The sequence below is a fragment of the Phyllobates terribilis genome, unplaced genomic scaffold (assembly GCF_046119375.1).
Source record: "Phyllobates terribilis strain yellow unplaced genomic scaffold, ASM4611937v1 Scaffold_2__4_contigs__length_985480577, whole genome shotgun sequence".
Taxonomy (NCBI): domain Eukaryota; kingdom Metazoa; phylum Chordata; class Amphibia; order Anura; family Dendrobatidae; genus Phyllobates; species Phyllobates terribilis.
The window spans coordinates 667,273,328-667,301,162 of NW_027362762.1; the positions used below are offsets into that span (position 1 = coordinate 667,273,328).

Here is a 27,835-nt window from a genome sequence, read left to right on the forward strand (position 1 = left end):
TTTCTTTGGTTCCAGTTCTGAGTCCAAAAGGCAATGACGCCATGCACCTAGGGGGGCGTCTCAGTTACTTCGCAATAACTTGGGCAGGGATAACTCGGGACCCATGGGTTCTAAAAATAATTTCCCAAAGTTATTCCCTAGAATTTATTCAACTGCCACCCGAAAGGTTCAGTTTAACAGACCCCCACTCCCATTCTTTAAATGGTCCCATGCAGACAGAGGTTCAGGACCTCCTGGATTTGGGAGTCATAGTGCCGGTTCCCCTACAGGAGATAGGTCGAGGGCATTATTCAACATTGTTTACAATAAAAGAAACCCTCAGGAAAGTCACGCACGATAATAAATTTAAAACCTCTGAACCACTGGATACGGTACAAGCGTTTCAGAATGGAGTCGATAAAGACAACTATCCCATTAATAGACAAAGACGCATTCATGTGTACAATAGACTTAAAGAATGCGTATTACCATGTTCCCATGCTCCCCCTTTGTCAAAAATTCCTCCGTTTTGCAGTAAGGGTTCAGGGAAGAACTTGCCACTTTCAGTTTCAGTGCCTTCCTTTTGGCCTAGCGTCAGCGCCGAGAGTCTTCATGAAGCTGATTTCGGAGGGTGTTGCCTTCCTGAGGAAAAAGGACATCACCATAGTACCCTATCTGGACGACTTTCTTCTGATAGCCAGCTCAGAAGAACTTCGGAGTCAACTGAACAGAACCGCCACGACTCTTCAGGACCTAGGCTGTATTATCAACTTGGAAAAATCAAAATTGATGCCGGGAACCAGGAAGATATTTTTGGGGGTGCTTCTGGACTCCAAAGCAAGAATATCTGTCTTGCCAGAAAAGAAGCAAAGGGCGGTAAAGGACAGAGTACAGGGATCTCTAAAAGGACGGAAATCCATCAGGATCTCTATGAGGGTACTGGGCATGGTAACATCTTGCATCCCGTGTCCGCTGGAGCCAGTTCCACTCAAGGGATCTCCAGAGAGCAGTCTTATCCGCCTGGGACAGAAGGCAGATAACCTTAGACAGAGCGATCTGGTTATCCCCAAGAGTAAGGAGATCTCTAATTTGGTGGTTAAAACCACAAAATCTGAAGAAGGGGATCCCGTGGATAACATCCCCTTGTGTCACCATTACTACCGACGCAAGCAGGTCAGGATGGGGAGCACAACTACAAGGAGAATTTCTTCAGGGTTCTTGGCCAACAGAAATCCAGGCATGCTCATCAAATTACAGAGAGCTACGAGCGATCTGGGAGACGCTGAAGCGCACCCAAGCTCGGTTAAGGAATCAGCACGTGAAGATTTTGTCATACATGACTGCAGTTTCCTTCCTACGGCACCAGGGGGTCCAAGGCACCCAACGCTCCAGGGCCTAGCCACAAGGATCTTTTCCTGGGCGGAAAGAACGATCTGGTCCATTAGACTATCTAAGCAGACAGAAGATCTTACCAATGGAATGGGAGCTAAACAGTGAGGTGTTCCGGCAGTAGGGTGTCAGTTGGGGATTTCCCCAAATAGACCTTTTTGCAACAAGGAAAAATGCAAAGGTCAGGAGGTTCTTTTCCCTAATCCAGCAGACAGACCAGAGGGCGTGGACGCATTGAATCACAATTGGAGCCTGAGTCCAGCCTATGCATTTCCCCCTATAGCATTAATATCATGGACTCTTCGGAAGATTCAGGAGGACCAAGCAGAAGTCCTCCTAATAGTACCCTACTGGCCAAAGAGGAGTTGGTTTTCCCTGCTGAAGAGGATTGCACAGGACGAACCAATTCTTCTGCCTTTGAGAGAGGACCTCCTCAACCAGGGCCCGGTATTTCATCAAGATCTGAAGAGACTCCAGCTATCAGCCTGGATCCTGAAAGAGAGATCCTAAAGGCTCGCAGTTTCTCGGACCAAGTAATATCCACAATGCAGGCAAGCAGAAAACCAGTCACCTCTGCAATCTATATGAAGAAGATCTGGAGAAGGTTCTGTACTGAGAGTGGCAATGCAGAAATAGTTTCTTCTCGCCCCAATATTCCTAAAATATTAGATTTCCTTCAGGCGGGATTTAATAAGGGATTAAGACCCAGTACGCTGAAGGTTCAGGTTTCGGCCCTAACGGTATTTTTTGACTATCCCTTAGCATCTCATCCGTGGGTGGTCAGATTCCTAAAAGCCATCCAGAGGCTAAGACCCAGAATTAGGAAATCTTTTGCTCCCTGGGATCTAAATTTAGTCCTTAATGCTCTATGTAAACACCCATATGAGCCAGCGGAAGATATTTCTATTGCAAATCTGTCCCTAAAGACGGCTTTTCTAGTGGCGATAACTTTGGCGAAGAGAATAGGGGAAATACAGGCCCTCTCTATTCAGGATCTTTATCTTCGTATCTTAGATGACCGTATAGTGCTTAGCTTTAACCCAGCTTTTAGACCAAAGCTTGTCTCCACCAAAAATCTTAATCAGCAAGTAATTTTGCCCTCATTTTGTCAAAACACTAGGAACCCCAAGGAACAATGTCTCCATTCCTTGGATGTGAGATAGTCAGTAATTAATTACCTTCAGGCGACTAAGGGTTGGAGACAGGACCAAAATTTATTTCTCCAATATGGGGGTAAGAATAGGGGGAAGAAAGCCTCAAAACAAGACTATAGCCAGATGGATTACTTCTACTATCTCAGGGGCCTATATTTCACAAAATAGATCTCCCCCTATGGAATTGAAGGCCCATTCCACCAGAGCAGTTTCCACCTCTTGGGCAAAGAGAGCAGGGGCTTCGGTGGAGCAAATCTGTAGTGCAGCGACATGGTCTAACATAAGCACCTTTTGTAAACATTATAAGTTAGATGTTGTTTCAGGTCATCAGTTGGGGTTCGGCCGAAAAGTTTTACAGGCTGTGGTCCCTCCCTAGAGTTGCCATACTTTGGTATTCTCCATAGTGCCGTCAGGATGGACATAATGGAAAACCGGAAATAGTCTTACCGGTAATTATGTTTCCAGGAGTCCATCCTGACAGCACAGTTAGTTCCCTCCCTTCTTGGTATATTGCAATGTACAGTACAGACCAAAAGTTTGGACACACCTTCTCATTTAAAGATTTTTCTGAATTTTCATTACTTTGAAAATTGTACATTCACACTGAAGGCATCAAAACTATGAATTAACACATGTGGAATTATATACTTAACAAAAAAGTGTGAAACAACTGAAAATATGTCTTATATTCTAGGTTCTTCAAAGTAGCCACCTTTTGCTTTGATGACTGCTTTGCACACTCTTGGCATTCTCTTGATGAGCTTCAAGAGGTAGTCACCGGAAATGGTTTTCACTTCACAGGTGTGCCCTGTCAGGTTTAATAAGTGGGATTTCTTGCCTTATAAATGGGGTTGGGACCATCAGTTGTGTTGTGCAGAAGTCTGGTGGATACACAGCTGATAGTCCTACTGAATAGACTGTTAGAATTTGTATTATGGCAAGAAAAAAGCAGCTAAGTAAAGAAAAACAAGTGGTCATCGTTACTTTAAGAAATGAAGGTCAGTCAGTCTGAAAAATTGGGAAAACTTTGAAAGTGTCCCCAAGTGCAGTTGCAAAAACCATCAAGCGCTGAAAAGAAACTGGCTCACATGAGGACCATTCCAGGAAAGGAAGACCAAGAGTCACCTCTGCTTCTGAGGATAAGTTTATCCGAGTCACCAGCCTCAAAAATCGCAGGTTAACAGCAGCTCAGATTAGAGACCAGGTCAATGCCACACAGAGTTCTAGCAGCAGACACATCTCTACAACAACTGTTAAGAGGAGACTTTGTGCAGCAGGCCTTCATAGTAAAATAGCTGCTAGGATACCACTGCTAAGGACAGACAACAAGCAGAAGAGACTTGTTTGGGCTAAAAAACACAAGGAGTGGACATTAGACCAGTGGAAATCTGTGCTTTGGTCTGATGAGTCCAAATTTGAGATCTTTGGTTCCAACCACCGTGTCTTTGTGCGAAGCAGAAAAAGTGAACGGATGGACTCTACATGCCTGGTTCCCACCATGAAGCATGGAGGAGGAGGTGTGATGGTGTGGGGGTGCTTTGCTGGTGACACTGTTGGGGATTTATTCAAAATTCAAGGCATACTGAATCAGCATGGCTACCACAGCATCTTGCAGCGGCATGCTATTCCATCCGGTTTGCGTTTAGTTGGACCATCATTTATTTTTCAACAGGACAATGACCCCAAACACACCTCCAGGCTGTGTAAGAGCTATTTGACCAAGAAGGAGAGTGATGGGGTGCTACGCCAGATGACCTGGCCTCCACAGTCACCAGACCTGAACCCAATCGAGATGGTTTGGGGTGAGCTGGACCGCAGAGTGAAGGCAAAAGGGCAACAAGTGCTAAGCATCTCTGGGAACTCCTTCAAGATTGTTGGAAGACCATTTCCGGTGACTATCTCTTGAAGCTCATCAAGAGAATGCCAAGAGTGTGCAAAGCAGTCATCAAAGCAAAAGGTGGCTACTTTGAAGAACCTAGAATATAAGACATATTTTCAGTTGTTTCACACTTTTTTGTTAAGTATATAATTCCACATGTGTTAATTCATAATTTTGATGCCTTCAGTGTGAATGTAAAATTTTCATAGTCATGAAAATACAGAAAAATCTTTAAATGAGGTGTGTCCAAACTTTTGGTCTGTACTGTACATCCTAAAATGTATAACAATTAAAATAAACAAGATTTAGCATCTGGAGTGGTACTTGAAAAAACACTGAGGAGAGGGTGGTGGGAGGGGCTTTTAACCTCTCGCATTTCCTGTCCCTGTAAAGAATAGGAAGGACGACCTCCATAGTGCCATCAGGATGGACTCCTGGAAACATAATTACCGGTAAGACTAATTCCGTTTTTTGGAAATACCTTCTGCTGCCATTTTTGCCAGTGAGCGGCGCTATAGCTGCTCGCTAAGTTCGCATCCCATGACCCCGGCTGCAGCCGCCACTGACATCCGCTGTCACGTCAACTTCCGGATTTCCTGGATTACCAAAGGAGTGACCCAGTCGTATGAACCCCTCTGATTGACCAGGCTGTAGGTGGTGTTTCACCGCACGTCACAGCCCAGTATCCAGTGTGCCATCACAGCCAATGAAAGCAGAAGAGAGAGGGAAAGCGTGCGCTGGATACTGGGCTGCGACGTGGGGTGAAACACCACTCACAGTCCAGTCAATCAGGGGGAGTGCGTGCGACTGGGTCACGCCTGGGGAATCCAGGAAATCCGGAAGTTGACGTGACATCAGCGGATGTCAGAGCAGGCTGCAGCAGGGGTCACGTCATAATTCTACATATTGATTTGTAAAGTTCATTTTTATACATTTTGTCTGTGTAGATGTACATATCAGTCTCCTTTTCAGTAGAATTATTTATATATATTTGTTTTAATTAAACGATTTGAGGACAAAGGGTTGAATTTTCATTTCTATAATTGTAAAGCTTGGTGTGACATTGGTGAAAAGTAACTGCCAGTTGGATCTGTATCAGGGTATATTCACACATTGCGATTTTTGGGGAAACTATCTGCAGCAAAGTCCTCACATGATGACCCACACTAAATCGTTCAGATCTCGCTGGCAGTTTCTTTTCTGTCTTTAGCAGCTACCTTTAAAAAAAACAAAAACATGTTCCTCGCTCATACAGCCAATGTATTATGATCCAGCAGTGTTTCTTGCTGTATCCTGGCCTTCTGTGGCAATTTAGCTTTCCATACAGCCTAATTAGTTGTACAGGTCATAGGGGGCAAAAACATTGTTTTACTGATTTTTTTTTTTTTTAAAGGGACATAAGTTGCTTTTTGCTGAGGGTAAAGCTGCTGGTGCCCCTTACTGTTCCATAGGACAAGCTTGGGTAGAGGTCACACTACATATTTTAAAGAGGGGTAACAATACTCCTCTTGTAATTTTCAGGAGTATTTTTTGCCAGGTTCTTTTACCTCTTGTAGAATTGAGCAGCAGTGCACATGCTCAATCTGAGCTCCATTCTTGCCTTATGGGGCTGCCAAGCAATGTGTTTTCTTCCTGGCAGCCACATTGAGAATGAGTAGAGCAATGGTCAGACGTCCAACCTGCTGATCCATTCTGTAACAGGGATAAAAATTCACTGTTTTGTCGATCAGTGCAGGTCACATCGGTCGGACACTCAATGATCAGCAAGTTATCACCTATCCATGGATAGGTGATAAATTGATTTCACTATACAAACCCTTTAAGGCCCAAAAACACCCAATCCCTATAATCATTTGGTCGTCAACTATCTCTCTTGAGTATCACATACATGATATACATGACATACATGCTTAGCCAAACGTTCTTGTGTTCTCTATTAGAGAGGAGATGTCAAGCTTGTCTGGCTGCAGGTTATGTTCTGAGAGAACAAAGAGATCTACCATTGGAATTCCAACATGCCGGATCCTTCCCTCCCTTGACATCAAATATTGATGGAGAGTCAGGAAGTCCCCATACACATCAGATTGTTGGCGGATCCTGACGACTTTAGTCTTATGTGTATGGAAGCTTTAAATTGTGTAAGGGCTCATTTAGACATCGGTTTGATCTCGGGCCACAATGCATGGACTGATCGAGGCTCTCCCGACCCGAGCATTACAGTCACAAAAAAAATATATGAATCCGTCATGCTAAGCTCGAGAGACCTGCAGCCAGTCCAAGCATTGGGGTCCGAGCTGTACATGGACGTCTGAATGAGCCTTAATAGTACTGGATGCACAGAAATCATAAACCTCCGTGCAGTAACTCTGATCTAGTCATCTCTGTAGTGAGACAGCTAGAATGGAGTTGCTGTACGGAGGACGTCCTTATAGACAGTACTGTGTGCCCAGAAATCATGAACCTCGGAGCAGCAACTCTGATCTAGTCATCTCTGTAGTGAGACAGCTAGAATGGAGTTGCTGTACAGCGGACGTCCTTATAGACAGCGCTGCGTGCCCAGAAATCATGAACCTCTGCACAGAAACTCTGATCTAGTCATCTCTGTAGTGAGACAGCTAGAACAGAGTTGCTGTACAGCGGACGACCTTATAGACAGCGCTGTGTGCCCAGAAATCATGAACCTCCATGCAGTAACTGTGATCTAGTCATCTCTGTAGTGAGACAGCTAGAATGGATTGCCGCAGGGACTTTCATTATTTCTAGAGACAGTTACACAAGATTACAGCTTGATTCATGAACACTGGCATTTTGCACGCCAGAAATAATGAACAGTTAGCTGGAAAAAGCTGTGGCACTTTGCGCATTTGTTTTTTTGCAATTAATAAAATTTGCATTTGTATTATCGTTTTTCATAATATAAAACATTACACATAGCCCGTATGTACACAAGTCTCGGCCAGCATCACCATTTTGAAGAGTGGGCGGAGCTCTGCGGGGTGAGGCGTGACCATAAAGGAACACAACCAACAGAATCATCATAAATTGACATTACAAAAGTGGCACAAGTGATGATAGAAATGTCCTTCAGTGACCTCTTACATTTCTGTCATAATTTACGTCACTTTTGTGTTGTAAATTACTGATTCTGTCAATTGCACTCCATTACTTTCACGCCTCTCCCCGCAAAGGTCCGCTCACTCTTTACCATGGTGGTGCTGGCTGAGACTTGTGTACAGGTAAAGTTGAATATTATTAAAACTGAACACTCATCACAGAGAGAGGAGGGCACCATCAAACATGTAAAGTATTGCTCAACCCGTCACATACCCAAGTCAAGACTAAAACTTGTTGTGGTATTAAAACTGAACACTCAGCGTATGTGTAATTTTTGTTATATTACGAAAAGCTGTAAGAAAAATGCAAGTTTTATTAATCAGGGAAAGAAAACTGAATTTTGATGAATTGTTTGTTCGCATAAAAATACGTGTAAAAAAAACAACAACTTGTACAATATTTGATGTGTACGCCATTAAAAACTTGAGCAATGACCTAAAAAAAAAAAAAAATCCATGAAATCATTACAATTATAAAGATGGTATTGATATGGTAACTATTTTATACTTTGCCTTATCTTTTCAACAATTATCTTTGATAATTTTGTGTTTGTATTAGTTTTATGTTATTCATAAAAGCAATAACACAGGGCGTTGTATCTGATATAGAGGTGTCTTTGTGTTAAATTGTCTTTGTTACAGAAGGTATAGAAAGCTGGGTAGAACCCGTTTGAAGGAATTCAGAAGAATCCAAAATTTACAACTTTGTTTTTCCCAACTTGCATATCTTTTTCCTTAAATAATGTACTAAGCCATCCCCTTCCTTCTGTGGGTGTAATAAAATATTTGTTGCTTGTGATGAGGGCAGACAAGAATTGTACACTGACAGACACTGGCTGTGTGACGGTGATGAAGTTGGTTTTTAATTCGGGAAGTTTCTTTTTTTCTGTTTTTTACAAGTTTAACAACAAAAATAAAAAATACAATGCAGCAAGGAGCCCTGATGTGAATTTAAAAGCAGCTATAGAAGTCATAAAACTGAAACAAAAATGGGCACCAAAGTGGGCACTGGAGTTATTGAAAGGGTTAAATGACTTTGGGAAACTGATCTCACACTGCAGACACACAGATCAGGATGCCCCACATCAAATTCAGGTCACTCCACCCTGGCCCAAATGGGTTCTGGGTATCAGAACGGGCATCACAGTGGGCAAATAGCCAATTTTCACAGATTTAAATAAGAAACTGTTGTTTTTGAGGGGTTAAATGACTTTGGGCCACTGATCAGGGTGCCCATCAAATTAGGTCACTGTAGCCTGGCCCAACTGTATGTAATGCTGATGTAAGATCAGTGGCCCAAAGTCATTTAACCCCTGAGAAACACCAGTCACTTATTCAAATCTGTGAAAAGTGGCTATTTGCCCACTTGGATGCCCATGACCCATTTGGGCCAAAATAGTGACCTGAATTTGATGCGGGCAATCGCTGTCTGTGCATTGGTGGTGTGAGATCAGTGGTTCAATGTCATTTTACCCCTGAAAATCCCAGTAACTTATTCAAATCATCAAATTTGACCATGTGCCCTCTTTGATGCCCAGACTCAATTTGGGCCAGGCTGGAGTGACCTGAATTTGACGTGGGGCACCCAGATCTGTCTGCAGTGTGAGATCAGTGACCCAAAGTCATTCATTTAACCCTTTCAATAACACCCTTGGGTGCCCAATATGATGCCCATTTTTGTGCCAGTTGTATGACTTTTGTAGCTGCTTTCGTGTATTCACATCAGGGCTCCTCGTTGCATGGTATTTTATTATTTTTGTCGTTAAACCTGTAAAAACCAGAAAAGAAATTGCAGAATAAGAAACCAACTTCAGCGCGGTGGCTGCAGGTTATTCTCGCCTCTGACGCACCCTCATCATTTCATTGGCACCAACTGAATGGCAGCTGGGCAGATTGTTTGCATCTCAACCCAAATTCACTCTTCTTGGAAGGGGTTACCCCATTATAGATAGATATAATCACAGATAGCTAATATGTTATTCCTATTCAAGAAATAACCCTCCTGTAATGTCATTGTCCCCTCCCTGCTGTGACTTCAGCCCGCTCTGTACTGAGGAGACCAGAATGGAGGCTATGAGGAGCTCCTGGAATCCCCCTTCTAGTCCTGTCAGTGCGCAGCCCCCACATGCGCCCGCCATCCCTTCCTGCGCACAGCAGTCTCTCTGCAGCATCTCCCGCTTACAGTCGCGGTCAGAACTTTCTCCCGTGCGCGGTCACGTGGTGTGTTGCCTCACGGTCATGTGACCGGGACGTCATCAAGGTCCTAGTAGAGGATAGGGACTCGCCGCTGCCCTTCTTGTTGGAAGTGACCTCGCAGCATCGCCACTGCTGATTGGCTGCGTCTGGAAGGCGCTGCTGAATTAACCAAGCTGCTGTGGTGGAAGTGGATGAGAGTTTCTAACAGGGAGAATCTGACAAGGCCTCCGGGATGTCAGAGAACAGGCGGCAGTTCTGGAAGAGAAGTGCAAAACTCCCAGGCAGGTTGGTAGACGTGAGAATGCAAAGTGCCCGGTGTACGATGCCTGCTGTAGGTGGGCACTGGTCAGGTATCACCACTATTCTATTGCTTTCTGGTATCAGCCGGCTGAGGAGAAGCTGCCCACCTGCTCTATGAATAGAAGCACTGACAGGTTCAGGAGCATGGCTGCCTGCTGAGCACTGCTTCATCTCCAGCCCTTCTATTCCTGTGTCATCACCATCACATGGCCACATAGGGGCGCTCAGAGCCTGCTGGAGGCTGTCACTGTGCAGCACATGTAGGGTGGACTGCCAGGAGGCCCTGCCCGAGGACAGCCCTGTCTTTAGCTCCTCCTGGCAGTAACATGAAGGGACCAGTCCTGCCAGTAACTCCTCCTGTCAGATGGAGGGACCAGCCCTGCCAGTAACTCCTCCTGGCAGTAGGGACCAGCGGCAGCCTTGTCAGTAACTTCTCCTGTCAGATGGAGGGACTGGCCCTGTCAGTAACTCCTCCTGTCAGTAAGATGGAGGGACCAGCGGCAGCGCTGTCAGTAACTCCTCCTGTCAGTAAGATGGTGCGACCAGTGGCAGCCCTGTCAGTAACTCCTCCTGTCAGTAAGATGCAGGGACCAACCCTGTCAGTAAGTCCTCCTGTTAGATAGAGGGACCAGCTGCCAGCTCTGTCAGTAACTCCTCCTGTCAGTAAGATGAAGGGACCAGCCCTGTCAGTAAGTCCTCCTGTCAGTAAGACGGAGGGACCAGTCCTGTCAGTAACTCCTCCTGTCAGTAAGATGCAGGGACCAGCCCTGTAGCAGAGGTGCCCGGCCTTCCTGTACTATTCTAGTGCTCACACCTGTACCTTGTCATTTGTTTCCGCAGTATCCAGCCGGTATATGGGGCCCAGCAACCACCGCTTGAAAAGAGGTGAGAACTTTCACATTCAAGGTCTTGTATAGAAACCCAAACAAAAGCCCCAATAAGCTCAGCTCTATAGCGGATCCTACAACTGTGTGTACAGTCAGCTGCTCTGACAGAACATGTATGTGAAAGGCTATTATAATGCCCTAATGTGACATCACTGTGAGCGTTATCCCACAATTGTGACATTATGTGCTCTATCCCAGAAATGTGACATTTGTGCGTGTTATCTTAATATTGTGACATTGTTGTGTGCAGTATCCCACTATTGTCACACTTTAGGGAAAATGCTTAAAGCGTTCACATCACTTTATACATTTTAACTTTGGTGACGTTACTTTGTGTATTATCTCTAAAATGTGACATTATTGTATGGATTATCTCCATATTGTAACACAGTTGTGCATTATTTCTGTAGTGTGACATCACTATGTGCATTATCCCTATAATGTAAAATTGCTGTGTGCGATATCTCACTATTACTTTGTGCATTATTTCACTGTTGTGACATATCTTTGTGCAATATCCCACTTTTGTGACTTAACCTTGAGCCATGCCTAAAATATAGCATCACTGTGTGCATTATCTTACTACTGAGATATTACTTTGTGTATTATCCCTAAAAGTGACATTTGTGTGGATTATCCCACTGTTGTATCACTATGTGCATTACCCCCACTACCTTGACATTACTTTGTCTTATTTCTAAAATGTGACATCACGGTGTGCATTACCCCATCTTTATGACATTACTTTGTGCATTAGCCCTACAATGTGACATCGTAATGTGCATTCTCCCACTATTGTGACATTACTTTGTACATTATCCCTGCGCAGTAAGAAAAGAAAAATACAGTGGTGGCCAAAAGTTTTGGCACCCCTGCAATTCTGTCAGATAATACTCAGTTTCTTCCTGAAAATGATTGCAATCACAAATTCTTTGGTCTTATTATCTTCATTTCATTTGCTTGCAAGGAAAAAACACAAGAGAATGAAGCAAAAATCAAATCATTGATCATTTCACACAAAACTCCAAAAATGGGCCAGACAAAAGTATTGGCACCCTCAGCCTAATACTTGGTTGCACAACCTTTAGCCAAAATAACTGCGAACAACCGCTTCCGGTAACCAACAATGAGTTTCTTACAATGCTCTGCTGGAATTGTAGACCATTCTTCTTTGGCAAACTGCTCCAGGTCCCTGATATTTGAAGGGTGCCTTCTCCAAACTGCCATTTTGAGATCTCTCTACAGGTGTTCTATGGGATTCAGGTCTGGACTCATTGCTGGCCACCTTAGAAGTCTCCAGTGCTTTCTCTCAAACCATTTTATAGTGCTTTTGGAAGTGTGTTTTGGGTCATTGTCCTGCTGGAATCCCATGACCTCTGAGGGAGACCCAGCTTTCTCACACTGGGCCCTACATTATGCTGCAAAATTTGTTGGTAGTCTTCAGACTTCATAATGCCATGCACACGGTCAAGCAGTCCAGTGCCAGAGGCAGCAAAGCAACCCCAAAACATCAGGGAACCTCCGCCATGTTTGACTGTAGGGACCGTGTTCTTTTCTTTGAATGCCTCTTTTTTTTTTTTCCTGTACACTCTACGTTGATGCTTTTTCCCAAAAAGCTCTACTTTTGTCTCATCTGACCAGAGAACATTCTTCCAAAACGTTTTAGGCTTTCTCAGGTAAGTTTTGGCAAACTCCAGCCTGGCTTTTTTATGTCTCGGGGTAAGAAGTGGGGTCTTCCTGTGTATCCTACCATACAGTCCCTTTTCATTCAGACGCCGACGGATAGTACGGGTTGACACTGTTGTACCCTCGGACTGCAGGGCAGCTTGAACTTGTTTGGATGTTAGTCGAGGTTCTTTATCCACCATCCGCACAATCTTGCGTTGAAATCTCTCGGCAATTTTTCTTTTCCGTCCACATCTAGGGAGGTTAGCCACAGTGCCATGGGCTTTAAACTTCTTGATGACACTGCGCACGGAAGACACAGGAACATTCAGGTCTTTGGAGATGGACTTGTAGCCTTGAGATTGCTCATGCTTCCTCTCAATTTGGTTTCTCAAGTCCTCAGACAGTTCTTTGGTCTTCTTTCTTTTCTCCATGCTCAATGTGGTACACACAAGGACACAGGACAGAGGTTGAGTCAACTTTAATCCATGTTAACTGGCTGCAAGTGTGATTTAGTTATTGCCAACACCTGTTAGGTGCCACAGGTAAGTTACAGGTGCTGTTAAGTACACGAATTAGAGAAGCATCACATGATTTTTCAAAGGGTGCCAATACTTTTGTCCACCCCCTTTTTTAGGTTTGGTGTGGAATTATATCCAATTTGGCTTTAGGACAATTCTTTTTGTGTTTTTTCATTGAAGACAAATTAAATGAAGAGAATAATACCAAAGAATTTGTGATTGCAATCATTTTCAGGAAGAAACTGAGTATTATCTGACAGAATTGCAGGGGTGCCAATACTTTTGGCCACCACTGTAGCTATACGTGCTTCATATTCTGGATATATTGTTGAAAGAGGGTAATTTTTCCTGATTGCTATATTTATGTTACGTCCCTGTGCCCATTGGTGTCCCACAGTACTACTGTATACAATGGTTGCATATTATCATTATTATTGTAGCTCCATTTATTCCATGGCGCTTTACATGTGAAAAAGGGGTATACATAGCAAACAACAAGTACAATAATTTGAACAAAAACGAGTCACTGACTGGTACAGGAGGAGCGAGGACCCTGCCCGCTCACAATTGATGGGTGAGGATACAGTAAGTGGGGGTAGAGCTGGTCGTGCAGCGGTGTGACGGAGCGAGGGTTACTGCAGGTTGTATTCTTGTCGGAAGAGGTGGGTCTTCAGGTTCCTTTTGAAGGTTTCCACGGTAGGCGAGAATCTGATATGCTGGGGTTGAGAGTTCCAGAGTAGGGGAGATGCGCGGGAGAAACCTTGTATGCGATTGTGGGAAGAGGATATAAGAGGGGAGTAGAACAGGAGATCTTGTGAGGATCGGAGGTTGCGTGCACGTAAGTACCGGGTGACTAGGTCACAGATGTATGGAGGAGACAGGTTGTGGATGGTTTTGTATGCCATGGTTAGGGTTTTGGACTATAGTCTCTGGGCAATGGAGAGCAAGTGAAGGGATTGACAGAGAGGAGAGGCCGGGGAATAGCGGGGGGACAGGTGGATTAGTCGGGCAGCAGAGTTTAGGATAGATTGGAGGGGTGCAAGAGTGCTAGAAGGGAGGCCACAGAGCAAGAGGTTGCAGTAGTCGAGGTGGGAGATGATGAGGACGTGCACTAGTGTTTTTGCAGATTCGTGGTTGAGGAATGTGCGGATCCGGGAGATGTTTTTGAGTTGGAGTCAGCATGAAGTGGAAAGACCTTGAATATGAGGTTTAAAGGAGAGATCAGAGTCAAGGGTTACACCGAGGCAGCGAGCTTGCGGGACTGGGGAGAGTGGGCAGCCATTGACATTGATAGATAGGTCAGGTGGGGGGGGGGGTTGAGTGAGATGGTGGAAAGATGATGAATTCGGTTTTATCCATATTAAGTTTTAGGAATCTAGCAGAGAAGAACGACGAAATAGCGGACAGACATTGTGGGATTCTGGTTAGTAAGGAGGTGATATCAAGTCCAGAGAGGTAGATCTGTGTGTCGTCAGCATAGAGATGATACTGAGAGCCGTGAGACTCTATGAGCTGTCCCAGGCCAAAGGTGTAGATGGAGAAGAGCAGGGGTCCTAAAACTGGGCCTTGGGGGACACCAACAGATAGGGGGCGAGATGAGGGGGTGGGGTGTGAGTGGGAGACACTGAATGTCCTGTCTGTTAGGTATGAGGAGATCCAGGATAGGGCCAAGTTTGTGATGCCGAGAGGTGAGAGAGTCTGTAGTAAGAGGGAATGGTCCACTGTGTCGAAGGCAGATGACAGGTCCAGGAGGAGGAGAACAGAGTAGTGTCGCTTAGATTTGGCTGTTAGTAGGTCGTTGATGATTTAGTCAGGGCAGTTTTAGTAGAATGGTGCAGTCGGAAGCCAGATTGTAGGCGGTCAAAGAGGAAGCAGGAGGAGAGGTGGGAGGACAGCTCAGAATGGACATGTTCCAGTAGTTTTGAGGCATAGGGGAGAAGTGATATGGGGTGATAGCTAGTCAAAGAGGATGGGTCAAAATTATACTAATTTTGTTCTTTTCAAGCATTGCCTTTTTTCCTGAAAATGTGATTAAAGGGAACCTGTCACCAGTTTTTTAGCTTATAAACCCTGCCCATCACCTTTAAGAGCATAAGAATGGGGTTCCTACAACCCTTTTATATCCTCAGATGTGCCCCTGCATACCTTAGAAAAAGTGTCTTATACTCGTACTAGTCCCGCGCTGCATATAATTTGCACTGTCCGATGGGTCTCCACATTGTAATCAGCGCTGCCCCGGTCCCTTTAAACGCCGCTTCTTATAAGTGCATGTAAGTGTATGACATCTCTCCGTCATCCATGTAGTGCACAAAGTTTTGCACTTTTTTTAAGGGCTTGTCTGGGGTTAATTTTTTTGGGTAACTTAAATGCATGTATTTGGGGCTAAAAATAATTTTTTGCAATTCGTTTCATTAAACGTCTTGCACAGTTTTGCTTTTTTACAGGCCGTTTGTTTCCTGTCAGTTTCAACATCAATGTGGTCGGTGATCGTAATGTAGCTGATAGCAGCTAAAAAAAAAGGCAGATAAGAGATAGAAACTCTCTCATTGGACAGGCAGAACAAGCTTACTGGCGGATTCTCAGTTATCCCATTCTGCACTAGCGATAGGTGCAACACAGAGGTTATAGAAGGCAGACGGCGCAAAATTTTTAATGAAACCCAATTACAAAAATAGCTTTTAGCCACAAATACATGCATTTGCGGAATGAAAAAAAATTGTCCTTTTCTGCATGGTGTAATGATGGCATGTTCATTTCTCAACTCTTTTTTTTCTCCACAGTTTCTCATCCAATCACCAGCGAATACATCTAAATCATCCGAAAAGTAGAAAAGCCTCCAGTTTCCATGAGTTTGCAAGAAGTACAAGTGATGCCTGGGATATCGATGATGATGAGGGCGAAGAGATTTTACATTCTGTATCTTATCAGACCCTTGGTTCTAAAATGACCGCTACCGAGGTAGAAATCACATCAAACTTCAAAAGGCCTGAAGAAAATTCCAGCCAGACAATAGTGACATCCATCAGTGAGGATCAGCTGCACAGGGTATCTACAGGTGGGAATGGCCAGGCTTTTACACATATCCGAGGTTTTCCACACTTTCACAGTAGCACGTTATTACAGCTAGTGTCAGACAGGTACTTTACAAAGGGTTAATTCGTAGAAAAGTGGCCCAGTTTGTTATAAATGAATCAGGATCACCAAATTATTAGCTATCCATATGATAGGTGAAAAGATGTTGATCACTATGGTATGATGTGTGTTTATTTATGAAAATATCTGATTTTTGTCAAATATGTTGACCAATAAACCAGATAGTCATGGCACAAAAAAAAAAGTTAATAAATAAAAATTACCACATGTCTATGTTACATTAGCATCAGTTTTCAAACCTCCTTTTATTTTATTATAGCTACTCAGATATTCATATAGCACATATACAGTACAGACCAAAAGTTTGGACACACCTCATTTAACCCTAGAACGCATACCTGGGGCCTCGCAGGCCCGCCCTGTTAATTGTTTTCTATTTTCTGCAAGATTTCTTTAGTTAGAATTTTGAAACTCTAGGTATTCATCAGGTATATAGTTGTTTGTCATTTCCAGTTGGTCATTTATTTATTATTTGCTCACGGACCTAAAAGGCCCCAGGTATGTGAAAAATGTAGATTTTTATGGTCATGCGTTCTAGGGTTAAAGACCTTTCTGTATTTTCATGGCTATGAAAATTGTACATTCACACTGAAGGCATCAAAACTATGAATTAACACATGTGGAATTATATACTTAACAAAAAAGTGTGAAACAACTGAAAATATGTCTTATATTCTAGATTCCTCAAAGTAGCCACCTTTTGCTTTGATGACTGCTTTGCACACTCTTGGCGTTCTCTTGATGAGCTTCAAGAGGTAGTCACCGGAAATGGTCTTCCAACAATCTTGAAGGAGTTCCCAGAGATGCTTAGCACTTGTTGGCCCTTTTGCCTTCACTCTGCGGTCCTGCTCACCCCAAACCATCTCGATTGGGTTCAGGTCTGGTGACTGTGGAGGCCAGGTCATCTGGCTTAGCACCCCATCATTCTCCTTCTTGGTCAAATAGCCCTTACACAGCCTGGAGGTGTGTTTGGGGTCATTGTCCTGTTGAAAAATAAATGATGGTCCAACTAAACGCAAACCGGATGGAATAGCATGCCGCTGCAAGATGCTGTGGTAGCCATGCTGGTTCAGTATGCCTTCAATTTTGAATAAATCCCCAAAAGTGTCACCAGCAAAGCACCCCCACACCATCACACCTCCTCCTCCATGCTTCACGGTGGGAACCAGGCATGTAGAGTCCATCCGTTCACCTTTTCTGCGTCGCACAAAGACACGGTGGTTGGAACCAAAGATCTCAAATTTGGACTCATCAGACCAAAGCACAGATTTCCACTGGTCTAATGTCCATTCCTTGTGTTCTTTAGCCCAAACAAGTCTCTTCTGCTTGTTGCCTGTCCTTAGCAGTGGTTTCCTAGCAGCTATTTTACCATGAAGGCCTGCTGCACAAAGTCTCCTCTTAACAGTTGTTGTAGAGATGTGTCTGCTGCTAGAACTCTGTGTGGCATTGACCTGCTCTCTAATCTGAGCTGCTGTTAACCTGTGATTTCTGAGGCTGGTGACTCGGATAAACTTATCCTCAGAAGCAGAGGTGACTCTTGGTCTTCCTTTCCTGGGGCGGTCCTCACGTGAGCCAGTTTCTTTGTAGCGCTTGATGGTTTTTGCAACTGCACTTTGGGACACATTCAAAGATTGCTCAATTTTTCGGACTGACTGACCTTCATTTCTTAAAGTAATGATGGCCACTCGTTTTTCTTTACTTAGCTGCTTTTATCTTGCCATAATACAAATTCTAACAGTCTATTCAGTAGGACTATTAGCTGTGTATCCACCTGACTTCTGCACAACACAACTGATGGTCCCAACCCCATTTATAAGCCAAGAAATCCCACTTATTAAACCTGACAGGGCACACCTGTGAAGTGAAAACCATTTCCGGTGACTACCTCTTGAAGCTCATCAAGAGAATGCCAAGAGTGTGCAAAGCAGTCATCAAAGCAAAAGGTGGCTACTTTGAAGAACCTAGAATATAAGACATATTTTCAGTTGTTTCACACTTTTTTGTTAAGTATATAATTCCACATGTGTTAATTCATAGTTTTGATGCCTTCAGTGGGAATGTACAATTTTTATAGCCATGAAAATTCAGAAAAATCTTTAAATGAGAAGGTGTGTCCAAACTTTTGGTCTGTACTGTATGTTTTGCCTTCAGCTAGGGACATTATAGTGCAAGTCCCCCCCATCAATTGGATTACTCCAATATAGTTAATGCCTATATATGAACACCAAATGTATTCTCAAACCACCCACAATTATTACAATTAAAATGTTTATTAATTTATATAAAATATATACAGTACAGACCAAAAGTTTGGACACACCTTCTCATTTATAGATTTTTCTGTATTTTCATGACTATGAAAATTTTACATTCACACTGAAGGCATCAAAACTATGAATTAACACATGTGGAATTATATACTTAACAAAAAAGTGTGAAACAACTGAAAATATGTCTTATATTCTAGGTTCTTCAAAGTAGCCACCTTTTGCTTTGATGACTGCTTTGCACAATCTTGGCATTCTCTTGATGAGCTTCAAGAGGTAGTCACCGGAAATGGTTTTTACTTCACTGGTGTGCCCTGTCAGGTTTAATAAGTGGGATTTCTTGCCTTATAAATGGGGTTGGGACCATCAGTTGTGTTGTGCATAAGTCTGGTTGATACACAGCTGATAGTCCTACTGAATAGACTGTTAGAATTTGTATTATGGCAAGAAAAAAGCAGCTAAGTAAAAAAAAACGAGTGGCCATCATTACTTTAAGAAATGAAGGTCAGTCAGTGTGAAAAATTGGGAAAACTTTGAAAGTGTCCCCAAGTGCAGTTGCAAAGACCATCAAGTGCTACAAAGAAACTGGCTCACATGAGGACTACCCCAGGAAAGGAAGACCAAGAGTCACCTCTGCTTCTGAGGATAAGTTTATCCGAGTCACCAGCCTCAGAAATCGCAGGTTAACAGCAGCTCAGGTTAGAGACCAGGTCAATGCCACACAGAGTTCTAGCAGCAGACACATCTCTACAACAACTGTTAAGAGGAGACTTTGTGCAGCAGGCCTTCATGGTAAAATAGCTGCTAGGAAACCACTGCTAAGGACAGGCAACAAGCAGAAGAGACTTGTTTGGGCTAAAGAACACAAGGAATGGACATTAGACCAGTGGAAATCTTTGAGATCTTTGGTTCCAACCACCGTGTCTTTGTGCGACGCAGAAAAGGTGAAAGGATGGACTCTACATGCCTGGTTCCCACCGTGAAGCATGGAGGAGAAGGTGTAATGGTGTGGGGGTGCTTTGCTGGTGACACTGTTGGGGATTTATTCAAAATTGAAGGCATACTGAACCAGCATGGCTACCACAGCATCTTGCAGCGGCATGCTATTCCATCCGGTTTGCATTTAGTTGGACCATCATTTATTTTTCAACAGGACAATGACCCCAAACACACCTCCAGGCTGTGTAAGGGCTATTTGACCAAGAAGGAGAGTGATGGGGTGCTACGCCAGATGACCTGGCCTCCACAGTCACCCGACCTGAACCCAATCGAGATGGTTTGGGGTGAGCTGGACCGCAGAGTGAAGGCAAAAGGGCCAACAAGTGCTAAGCATCTCTGGGAACTCCTTCAAGATTGTTGGAAGACCATTTTCGGTGGCTACCTCTTGAAGCTCATCAAGAGAATGCCAAGAGTGTGCAAAGCAGTCATCAAAGCAAAAGGTGGCTACTTTGAAGAACCTAGAATATAAGACATATTTTCAGTTGTTTCACACTTTTTTGTTAAGTATATAATTCCACATGTGTTAATTCATAGTTTTGATGCCTTCAGTGTGAATGTACAATTTTCATAGTCATGAAAATACAGAAAAATCTTTAAATGAGAAGGTGTGTCCAAACTTTTGGTCTGTACTGTACATATTTAATGCAAACATAGAATATTAAAGAGGATCAAGTAAATAGAAAATGGACCACATAGAAAGCATTACCCTCAAATACACGTATAAATTCAATCTACTTCCATCTATAATTAAGCAAAATGGCAATAGATGTACGGAGACAGAAAAGTAATTCATAGTAAGTATTTGAGAAGAATATTCAATGCGCATAGTGTATGTAATATGGGGTCCACCACAAGTGCCTGGACGTGCGTTTTGCATATTTATGTTTTCCAAGGGAGCTTGTCGGTATACATCTAGTCGGTATGTAGCATACTTGTGGTCACGTGACCATCTGCTCCCGGCACAGGAGAATCCTGACAGCACACACACTGCGCGCCGTGAGGATTCACCAGTCTGCACTCACATACAGTCACTGCAGACTTTTACCCCAAGGCCAGACAACACCTTTAATTTGACTGAACCTCACAGTTTTGTTACACAATATCTCCTGAACGTGGAAATATTCGATATGTGGTCTGAAACTTCTGTTTGGGCACAAGGCAGGGTTTTAAAGAGAAGCGCCATTTGATTTTTCGAGCACAAATGTAACTGGAATAGATTGCTGACGTCATGTCATGTGGATTGTCTTATATTTTTACTAATTTTTTTTAACCTATTTTTCTTTTGCTATTTTAACTTTTATTTATTATTATTATTTTACTTGAATATTAAATACTCTTATCACTTATAGTACTATATTGCAGGGCATTTGACCTGTCAGTGTTAAACTGATATGAGGCCTATTAGGCCATAAGCAGGATCTGTCAGTCCCCAATGCCTGGCAGACCTTGAGCTCATTGTTTGACCTTCAAGTTGTCATAACCACCATCGGCACCCTGCAGTCGTGTCGCAGGGGTGCCGATGGGGTGAGAGAGCCCCTCTTACAGCCATATAGATATCATGGTCGTAATTGACTTGTGACGTCAAGAAGGTTAAACAGCCAGAAGCTCCTGCGGAGATTGCACAGGGTAAAAGCTTCTGTTTCCGCACGGTATATACTAGTATGTCCATTTTGGGAACATGTACTCAAGTAGGATGTACTGATATTTCCAATGTCAGGAAGGGGTTAATCTTTAAAAGTCAACTTTTTCTGTTCTTTCCCTTTTGATACTGCCATTCTTTAAAGTTTCTTGTTCTAAAGTCTTTGTTTCTAAATAATGAAATAAATTCAGTGCCGCTTGTCCTTTAATCCATGTCGCCTGCCCAGATGGCGTCTTATCGATCTGTCATCAGCCCGCTGCAGCCAATCATATGAAAAGTCATTGCTGAGAATCACGATTGTCAGCAGTAGTCTTGTGACTGACTGGCATGGGGTCAGTAATTATTTGAGTACTTTGTTACATTCCTTACTCCAGGATGAAAAGCCGTTAAGGACCCAGGAATTTGTTTTTGTTCTTTAGTTTTTTCCTCCACATGTTCCAAGACGCATAACTTGTTTATTTCTCTGTCAACAGCCATATCAGGATGGCAATTGATTTTATACTGTACTGGTAAAAGGGGAAAAGTGCAGTAAAATTGTGGGAAAAAAAAACAAAAAACCCTGCAATCCTGCTATTGAGTTTTGGGTTTTGTTTTTACCATATTCACTTTGTGGTAAAAAAATAAAAAAAATAACATGGCAATATGATTGTACAGGACAGTACAGTTTTTTGCGATACCAAACTTGTCCTGTTTTTTGATATTGTAGTGGTGAAAAATTATTATTCTGAAATGTGAATGAAATCGGCGAGACAAACAAGCTTTTTTTTTTTTTTTTTTTTTTTTTTACTGTTGCCACAGACCTGGGTGAGGACTTTTTGTTACCTGACCTGACATTTTTATTACTACCATTTTGGGATACATATGACATTTTATTCACTATTTATTGTATTTTTGAGTGGGGGGCAGGAGTGCAGCAACCAAAAAAAGTAAATTTTGTTGTTGTTTTTTTTTTTGGGGGGGTGTGGAGGTGTATATCATCTGGTTTAAATAATATTATATTTTGATGGATCAGACTTTTTTGGACATGACGATACCAAATATGTTTACTTTCTTTTACATTTTTAATATCCTTATTTTTAATCTGGGATAAAGGGAGTGATTTGAATTTTTGTATCTGTTATTTTGTATTTTGAACCTGCAATCATTTGATCGCTTATACTATGCACACCTCTGTATTTTAGTATGCAGAGAAATCGCTCTAGGAAGTGAGAAATGAGGTTTTGACGTTCTGTATATATGGGTCTGGAAGTGCAGTGGGGCGTTATGATGCTTTTACAGCTTCTCGCTCTCACGCTGTATTCTCTGTCGTGTATCAGAGCCAACGACCTGTTAATAAACCAAAGGAGGCAGGGAATACAGCTAGCGCTGAGGAGCTGTAAGTGCATCGTCACACCCCAGTGCACTTCCTGACGCCTATATATACAGAACTTTGTATTTTTAGTGGAAAAAACATACAGCACTCGGACCAATGTTATTCAGTTGGGCTGTTCAGATGACCTTTTTTTTATTTTAACAGATACATTGCAGTTACTACCATTGACAGCTGTTCTTGGTCTCGTAAATTGTATTCATTGCATACATATATAAAAACAGATGCCATATAAATGACAATACAGTTTAAAATAATCATCATAATTTCATCCAGAAAAAAAACGGATGACTTTTCTTTTATGCGCTCATGTCATCTTAGCCTATTAGGAATAACATAAGACCGGCACATTGTAGAGTTCCAAGAAAAGACGCTGCAGAATTATTATTATTTCATGTGGAACACGACTTGTGAAACGGACAGGTGAGGAGAGCTGACAGATATAGGGAATCCATGTTATTTGGTTCTTGTGCTCTCACCTCTGTGTACATTGGCGGTCATTAATATGTACTGTGATCTGGCTGAACTCAATATCTGTGGAGTAACACCTTTATTTCGAGACCTGATTATCCTGATTTTTCATATATGTATTAATGGGCCATCTGATGGTTCTCCTTTACAATAATGGTTAGTTACATAAGATAAAAATTAAATATTGTGATTGGAAAATATAACTCTGCTCATTTTCTGCCTTTGCTTCTAGATGCCCCTGTCGTGCGAAAGCCACTCCAAAAACTGCAATCCCATCCCTTCCGCCCTATTATTCCACTCATTGCTCGAATATCTGATCAGAACGCTTCTGGAGCCCCTTCTATGACACTCCGTGAAAAAACTCGTCTTGAAAAATTCAGACAGCTGCTTTCCTGCTCAAACACGGACCTAGGTGAGACATCACCATTCAAAGTGTTTCTGAACATAAATTTGTGTAAATTCTAACATTACAGCGCACCTGTCAGCAGGATTGTGCTTAGTAAACCACATACACTGTCAGGTGGGCCGTTACACTGAGTAATATGATACCTTTGTTGATGAAATCCACCCTGTATGCCTATCTCTGGCCTCTGACAGGTCACTGTGCTTTCAGTGACCTGCCTACTATTTTAAATACTGCCTTTGTAATTCTGTGGCAAAGTGAAAATGTACATCCCCCAAAATGGCCTCGCTGCCTGCGCATGCGCAGTAGCATCTTTCGGTTGCCGAGAGATGCTACTGCGCGCACGCGGGCGTCATTTTGCTTGAGGAAAAAGAATTTGGGCGCAGCAATATGGCACCGCGCATACGCAATAGCATCTCTCGGCAATCGAGAAATGCTACTGCGCGGGCGGAGGCGGCCAATTTGGGATATGTAAATTTCACATTGGCAGAGAAATGATACAGTCAGTATTTAAAATAGTAGGCAGGTCATTGAAAGCACAGTGACCTGTCAGAGGCCAGAGATAGGCATACATAATGAGACCACCAGTTACAGCCCCTCCCTAAAGTCCCTCCCCAGAGCACGAGCATATCATTATGGCAGAACTGAAAATAAGGATTATAAAAGAACCACAGGGCGGATTTCATCAACAAAGGTATCATTTTAATCAGTGTAATGTCGACCACCTGACAGTGTACGTGGTTTACTAAGCACAATCCTGCTGACTGGTGCACTTTAAGAAATTCTGTTATGCGCTCCATTTACCTTGTAGACAATAGTAATCCCAGTGCAAAATGAAGTCTTGTTGTGGTCATTTTGGCGTAACCATATATTAAACAGTATGGGTGCTGTGCAATATCAGATATAGTGCCCCTTAGCTGAACATGGGTATTAACCCCTTTACAACCTATGACGTACTAATACGCGTTTGTGCACTGGGCTTTAAAAGCCTGTGCCATATTAGTATGTCATCGGGATCGCGTCCGCACACAGGCTGTGCGGGCGAGATCACCGCCGGGTGTCAGGTGATTGTCACAGCTGACACCCGGTGCTATGTGCAGGGGTCAAATGGTGCTCCTTCCCTTCCGAGCCCTGCTGTGCGCCCAAACAGTGGTTTTTCCCCACATATGGGGTATCTGCGTGCCCAGGGGAAATTGCACAACAAATTTTGGGGTCCATTTTTTCCTGTTACCCCTGCGAAAATAAAAAAAATTGGGTCTAAAGTAACATTTTTGTGAAAAAAGATAAATGTTAATTTTTTTTCTTCCACATTCCAAAAATTCCTGTGAAGCACCTGAAGGGTTAATAAAGTTCTTGAATGTGGTTTTGAGCACCTTGAGGGGTGCAGTTTTTAGAATGGTGTCACTTTTGGGTATTTTCTGTCATAAAGGCCCCTCAAAGTGACTTCAAATGTGATGTGGTCCCTAAAAAAATGTTTTTGTAAATTTTGTTGGAAAAATGAGAAATCGCTGGTCAACTTTTAACCCTTATAGCTTCCTAACAAAAAAAAATTTTGGTTCCAAAGTTGTGCTGATGTGAAGTAGATATGTGGGAAATGTTATTTATTAACTCTTTTGTGTGACATATCGCTCTGATTTAAGGGCATAAAAATTCAAATTTTCAAAATTTTTGCCAAATTTCCATTTTTTTTACAAATAAACGCAAGTGATATCGAAGAAATTTTACCACAATCATGAAGTACAATATGTCACGAAAAAACAGTCTCAGAATCAGTGGGATCCGTTGAAGCGTTCCAGAGTAATTACCTCATAAAGTGACAGTGGTCAGAATTGTAAAAATTGGCCCGGTCATTAACGTGCAAACCGCCCTCGGGGGTAATGGGGTTAAAGACAGGACATGGCAAAATGGTGCTATTGGGGAATTGGCACAGAAAATGACAAAAGAAACATGATGTCTGTAAAGGAACTGACCACCTTTGAAGAAATTTTTATTTGTACTCAAATGAGTATATTTGGCGCAAAAATCATTTTTACAATTGTGCTTCATTTAAAAATTTTGCAGCATTTGGCTTTTACAGGCCATTGAATTTTAATGTAGTTGGCGGTCATAAATCAACTACATCAAGACAGATAAGAGTTAGGCTGTGGAAACGCTTAAATAACGCTTGGTAGAAGGTCTGCAATGTTCCCCAATGATAATCCCCATGTGCTGTGCACATGCTGCGGAAATTTCCGCTGCGGATTATCATTGCGGAAAAATCCGCAGCACTACCAATTATTTTGCGTAATTGTGCTGTTTTCGCCGCCATTGACTTGCATTGAATCGCTTAATATCCTCATGACTACATGTGCACATGCGGATATTTTCCGATTCAATGTGCAGATGGTACCCGGGTCTGGAGAAGAGGAGACTCTCTTCCAGACCCAGGTACCATAGTACCTGTAAAAAAAAAAAAAATTGAAAATAAACATTATACTTGCCTTCCGGTTTCCTGTACGGTGCGTCTTGGCCCGCAATGGTGTAAAAGGACCTTCTATGACGTCATTTAGTCATGTGACCACTGACGTCGGCGATTGTGTGACCTGTCACATGACTAAATGACGTCATGGAAGGTCCTTTTACACCACCGCGAGCCGCCCAAGACACCGGACGCACCGGAGAAGGAGACCGGGGGCCATTGGAAGGTGAGTATAATGTTTATTTTTTTATTTTTTACCATTTCTTTTTTTAACTATTAACTTAGTCACACTATATAAAATCCATGGCGTTGCATGGATTTATATATTGTGACCAAGTTGTCAAGCACTTTTCCAAGTGATGCTAAAATCGCTTGGAAAAGCGCTTGATAACCCGCATGCAAAATCGCATGTGCAAAACGCTTGACAAACGCTTGTCCCTGGCAGAAAAACGCATGTAAAATCCGCATGAGTTTTTTCTGCCAGGGAGATGCAGAAACGCTCAGAAAAATTCGGAGCCTTTCTGCATTGTGGGCACATAGCCTTACAAACTCTTCGGTAAAATTGAGCTCACTAACGGAATCTCAGTTAACTCGGAAATTAGACTGTGAAACACAAAAATTTAAATGTCAAATGGGTGCAACATTTTTAATGAAACCTGATTGCAATTTTTTTCTTTTTTTTTAGCCCATTTAATAAAAAAAAAATCCCCAAAGGTTGACACCCCCTTTAAGAACCAAATTGTCAGTGTGTTAGCCTACAACATTGACATTTCTCATATCTCCAGTTGTTTTTAGCAGCTGCATGTTCTCACATCTGCCCACATGTCATAGTACTATAATTCGAGACATTTCTCATTATTGATACTTATGGTAATAATCCGTCTATACTTACATGGATGTGCTGGATCATGATTATATTTTGCATAGACTAGTACTGGTCCTTATTTCTGATTTTTCTTTAGCCTTCCCCATATTATATCTTTAGTACAAATATATACATCACTAGCTGCTTTCCTTTATTCCGCAGCTGATAAAGAAATGTAATTGGGCTTTGTGCTGCCATTAGTGATCAAATGTTTCTTCCAGATGAGCTGAGAACGTGTAGTTGGCCTGGGATTCCACGAGACGTGCGACCGATCACATGGAGACTTCTATCGGTAATTCTTTTTCTCATCAGTCAGTTATCTGTATTAACTGAATTTCTTACATTTTCCATTAGTACAAATCCAATTCCCAAACCGTTCCTTTTCATCTGGGTTTTGTGCACATACATGCAGAGTAAACGTAATATTTCCAAAGAAACTGCAGAGTTGTTTAAAGGGCTTGATCTCTACAGGGAAGCTATGGACTGTTTACACACAGTACAGACCAAAAGTTTGGACACACCTTCTCATTTAAAGATTTTTTTACAACTGAAAATATGTCTTATATTCTAGGTTCTTCAAAGTAGCCACCTTTTGCTTTGATGACTGCTTTGCACACTCTTGGCATTCTCTTGATGAGCTTCAAGAGGTAGTCACCGGAAATGGTCTTCCAACAATCTTGAAGGAGTTCCCAGAGATGCTTAGCACTTGTTGGCCCTTTTGCCTTCACTCTGCGGTCCTGCTCACCCCAAACCATCTCAATTGGGTTCAGGTCTGGTGACTGTGGAGGCCAGGTCATCTGGCATAGCACCCCATCACTCTCCTTCTTGGTCAAATAGCCCTTACACAGCCTGGAGGTGTGTTTGGGGTCATTGTTCTGTTGAAAAATAAATGATGGTCCAACTAAACTCAAACCGGATGGAATAGCATGCCGCTGCAAGATGCTGTGGTAGCCATGCTGGTTCAGTATGCCTTCAATTTTGAATAAATCCCCAACAGTGTCACCAGCAAAGCACCCCCACACCATTACACCTCCTCCTCCATGCTTCACGGTGGGAACCAGGCTTGTAGAGTCCATCCGTTCACCTTTTCTGCGTCGCACAAAGACACGGTGGTTGGAATCAAAGATC

General features: G+C 42.7%; 1 protein-coding gene across 1 annotated transcript in view; it reads left to right on the forward strand.

Annotated features, from left to right (window-relative positions):
* Positions 1-9,742: 9,742 nt before the first annotated feature.
* TBC1D22B (TBC1 domain family member 22B) overlaps positions 9,743-27,835 on the forward strand; it is a 59,674-nt gene continuing 41,581 nt past the window's right edge. Inside the window, exons 1-5 of the mRNA XM_073666846.1 lie at positions 9,743-9,995; positions 10,851-10,895; positions 15,864-16,138; positions 23,214-23,393; positions 26,929-26,999. Coding sequence (XP_073522947.1) covers positions 9,943-9,995; positions 10,851-10,895; positions 15,864-16,138; positions 23,214-23,393; positions 26,929-26,999 — 624 coding nt within the window. The 5' untranslated portion in view covers positions 9,743-9,942. The remainder of the gene's footprint in view (positions 9,996-10,850; positions 10,896-15,863; positions 16,139-23,213; positions 23,394-26,928; positions 27,000-27,835) is intronic.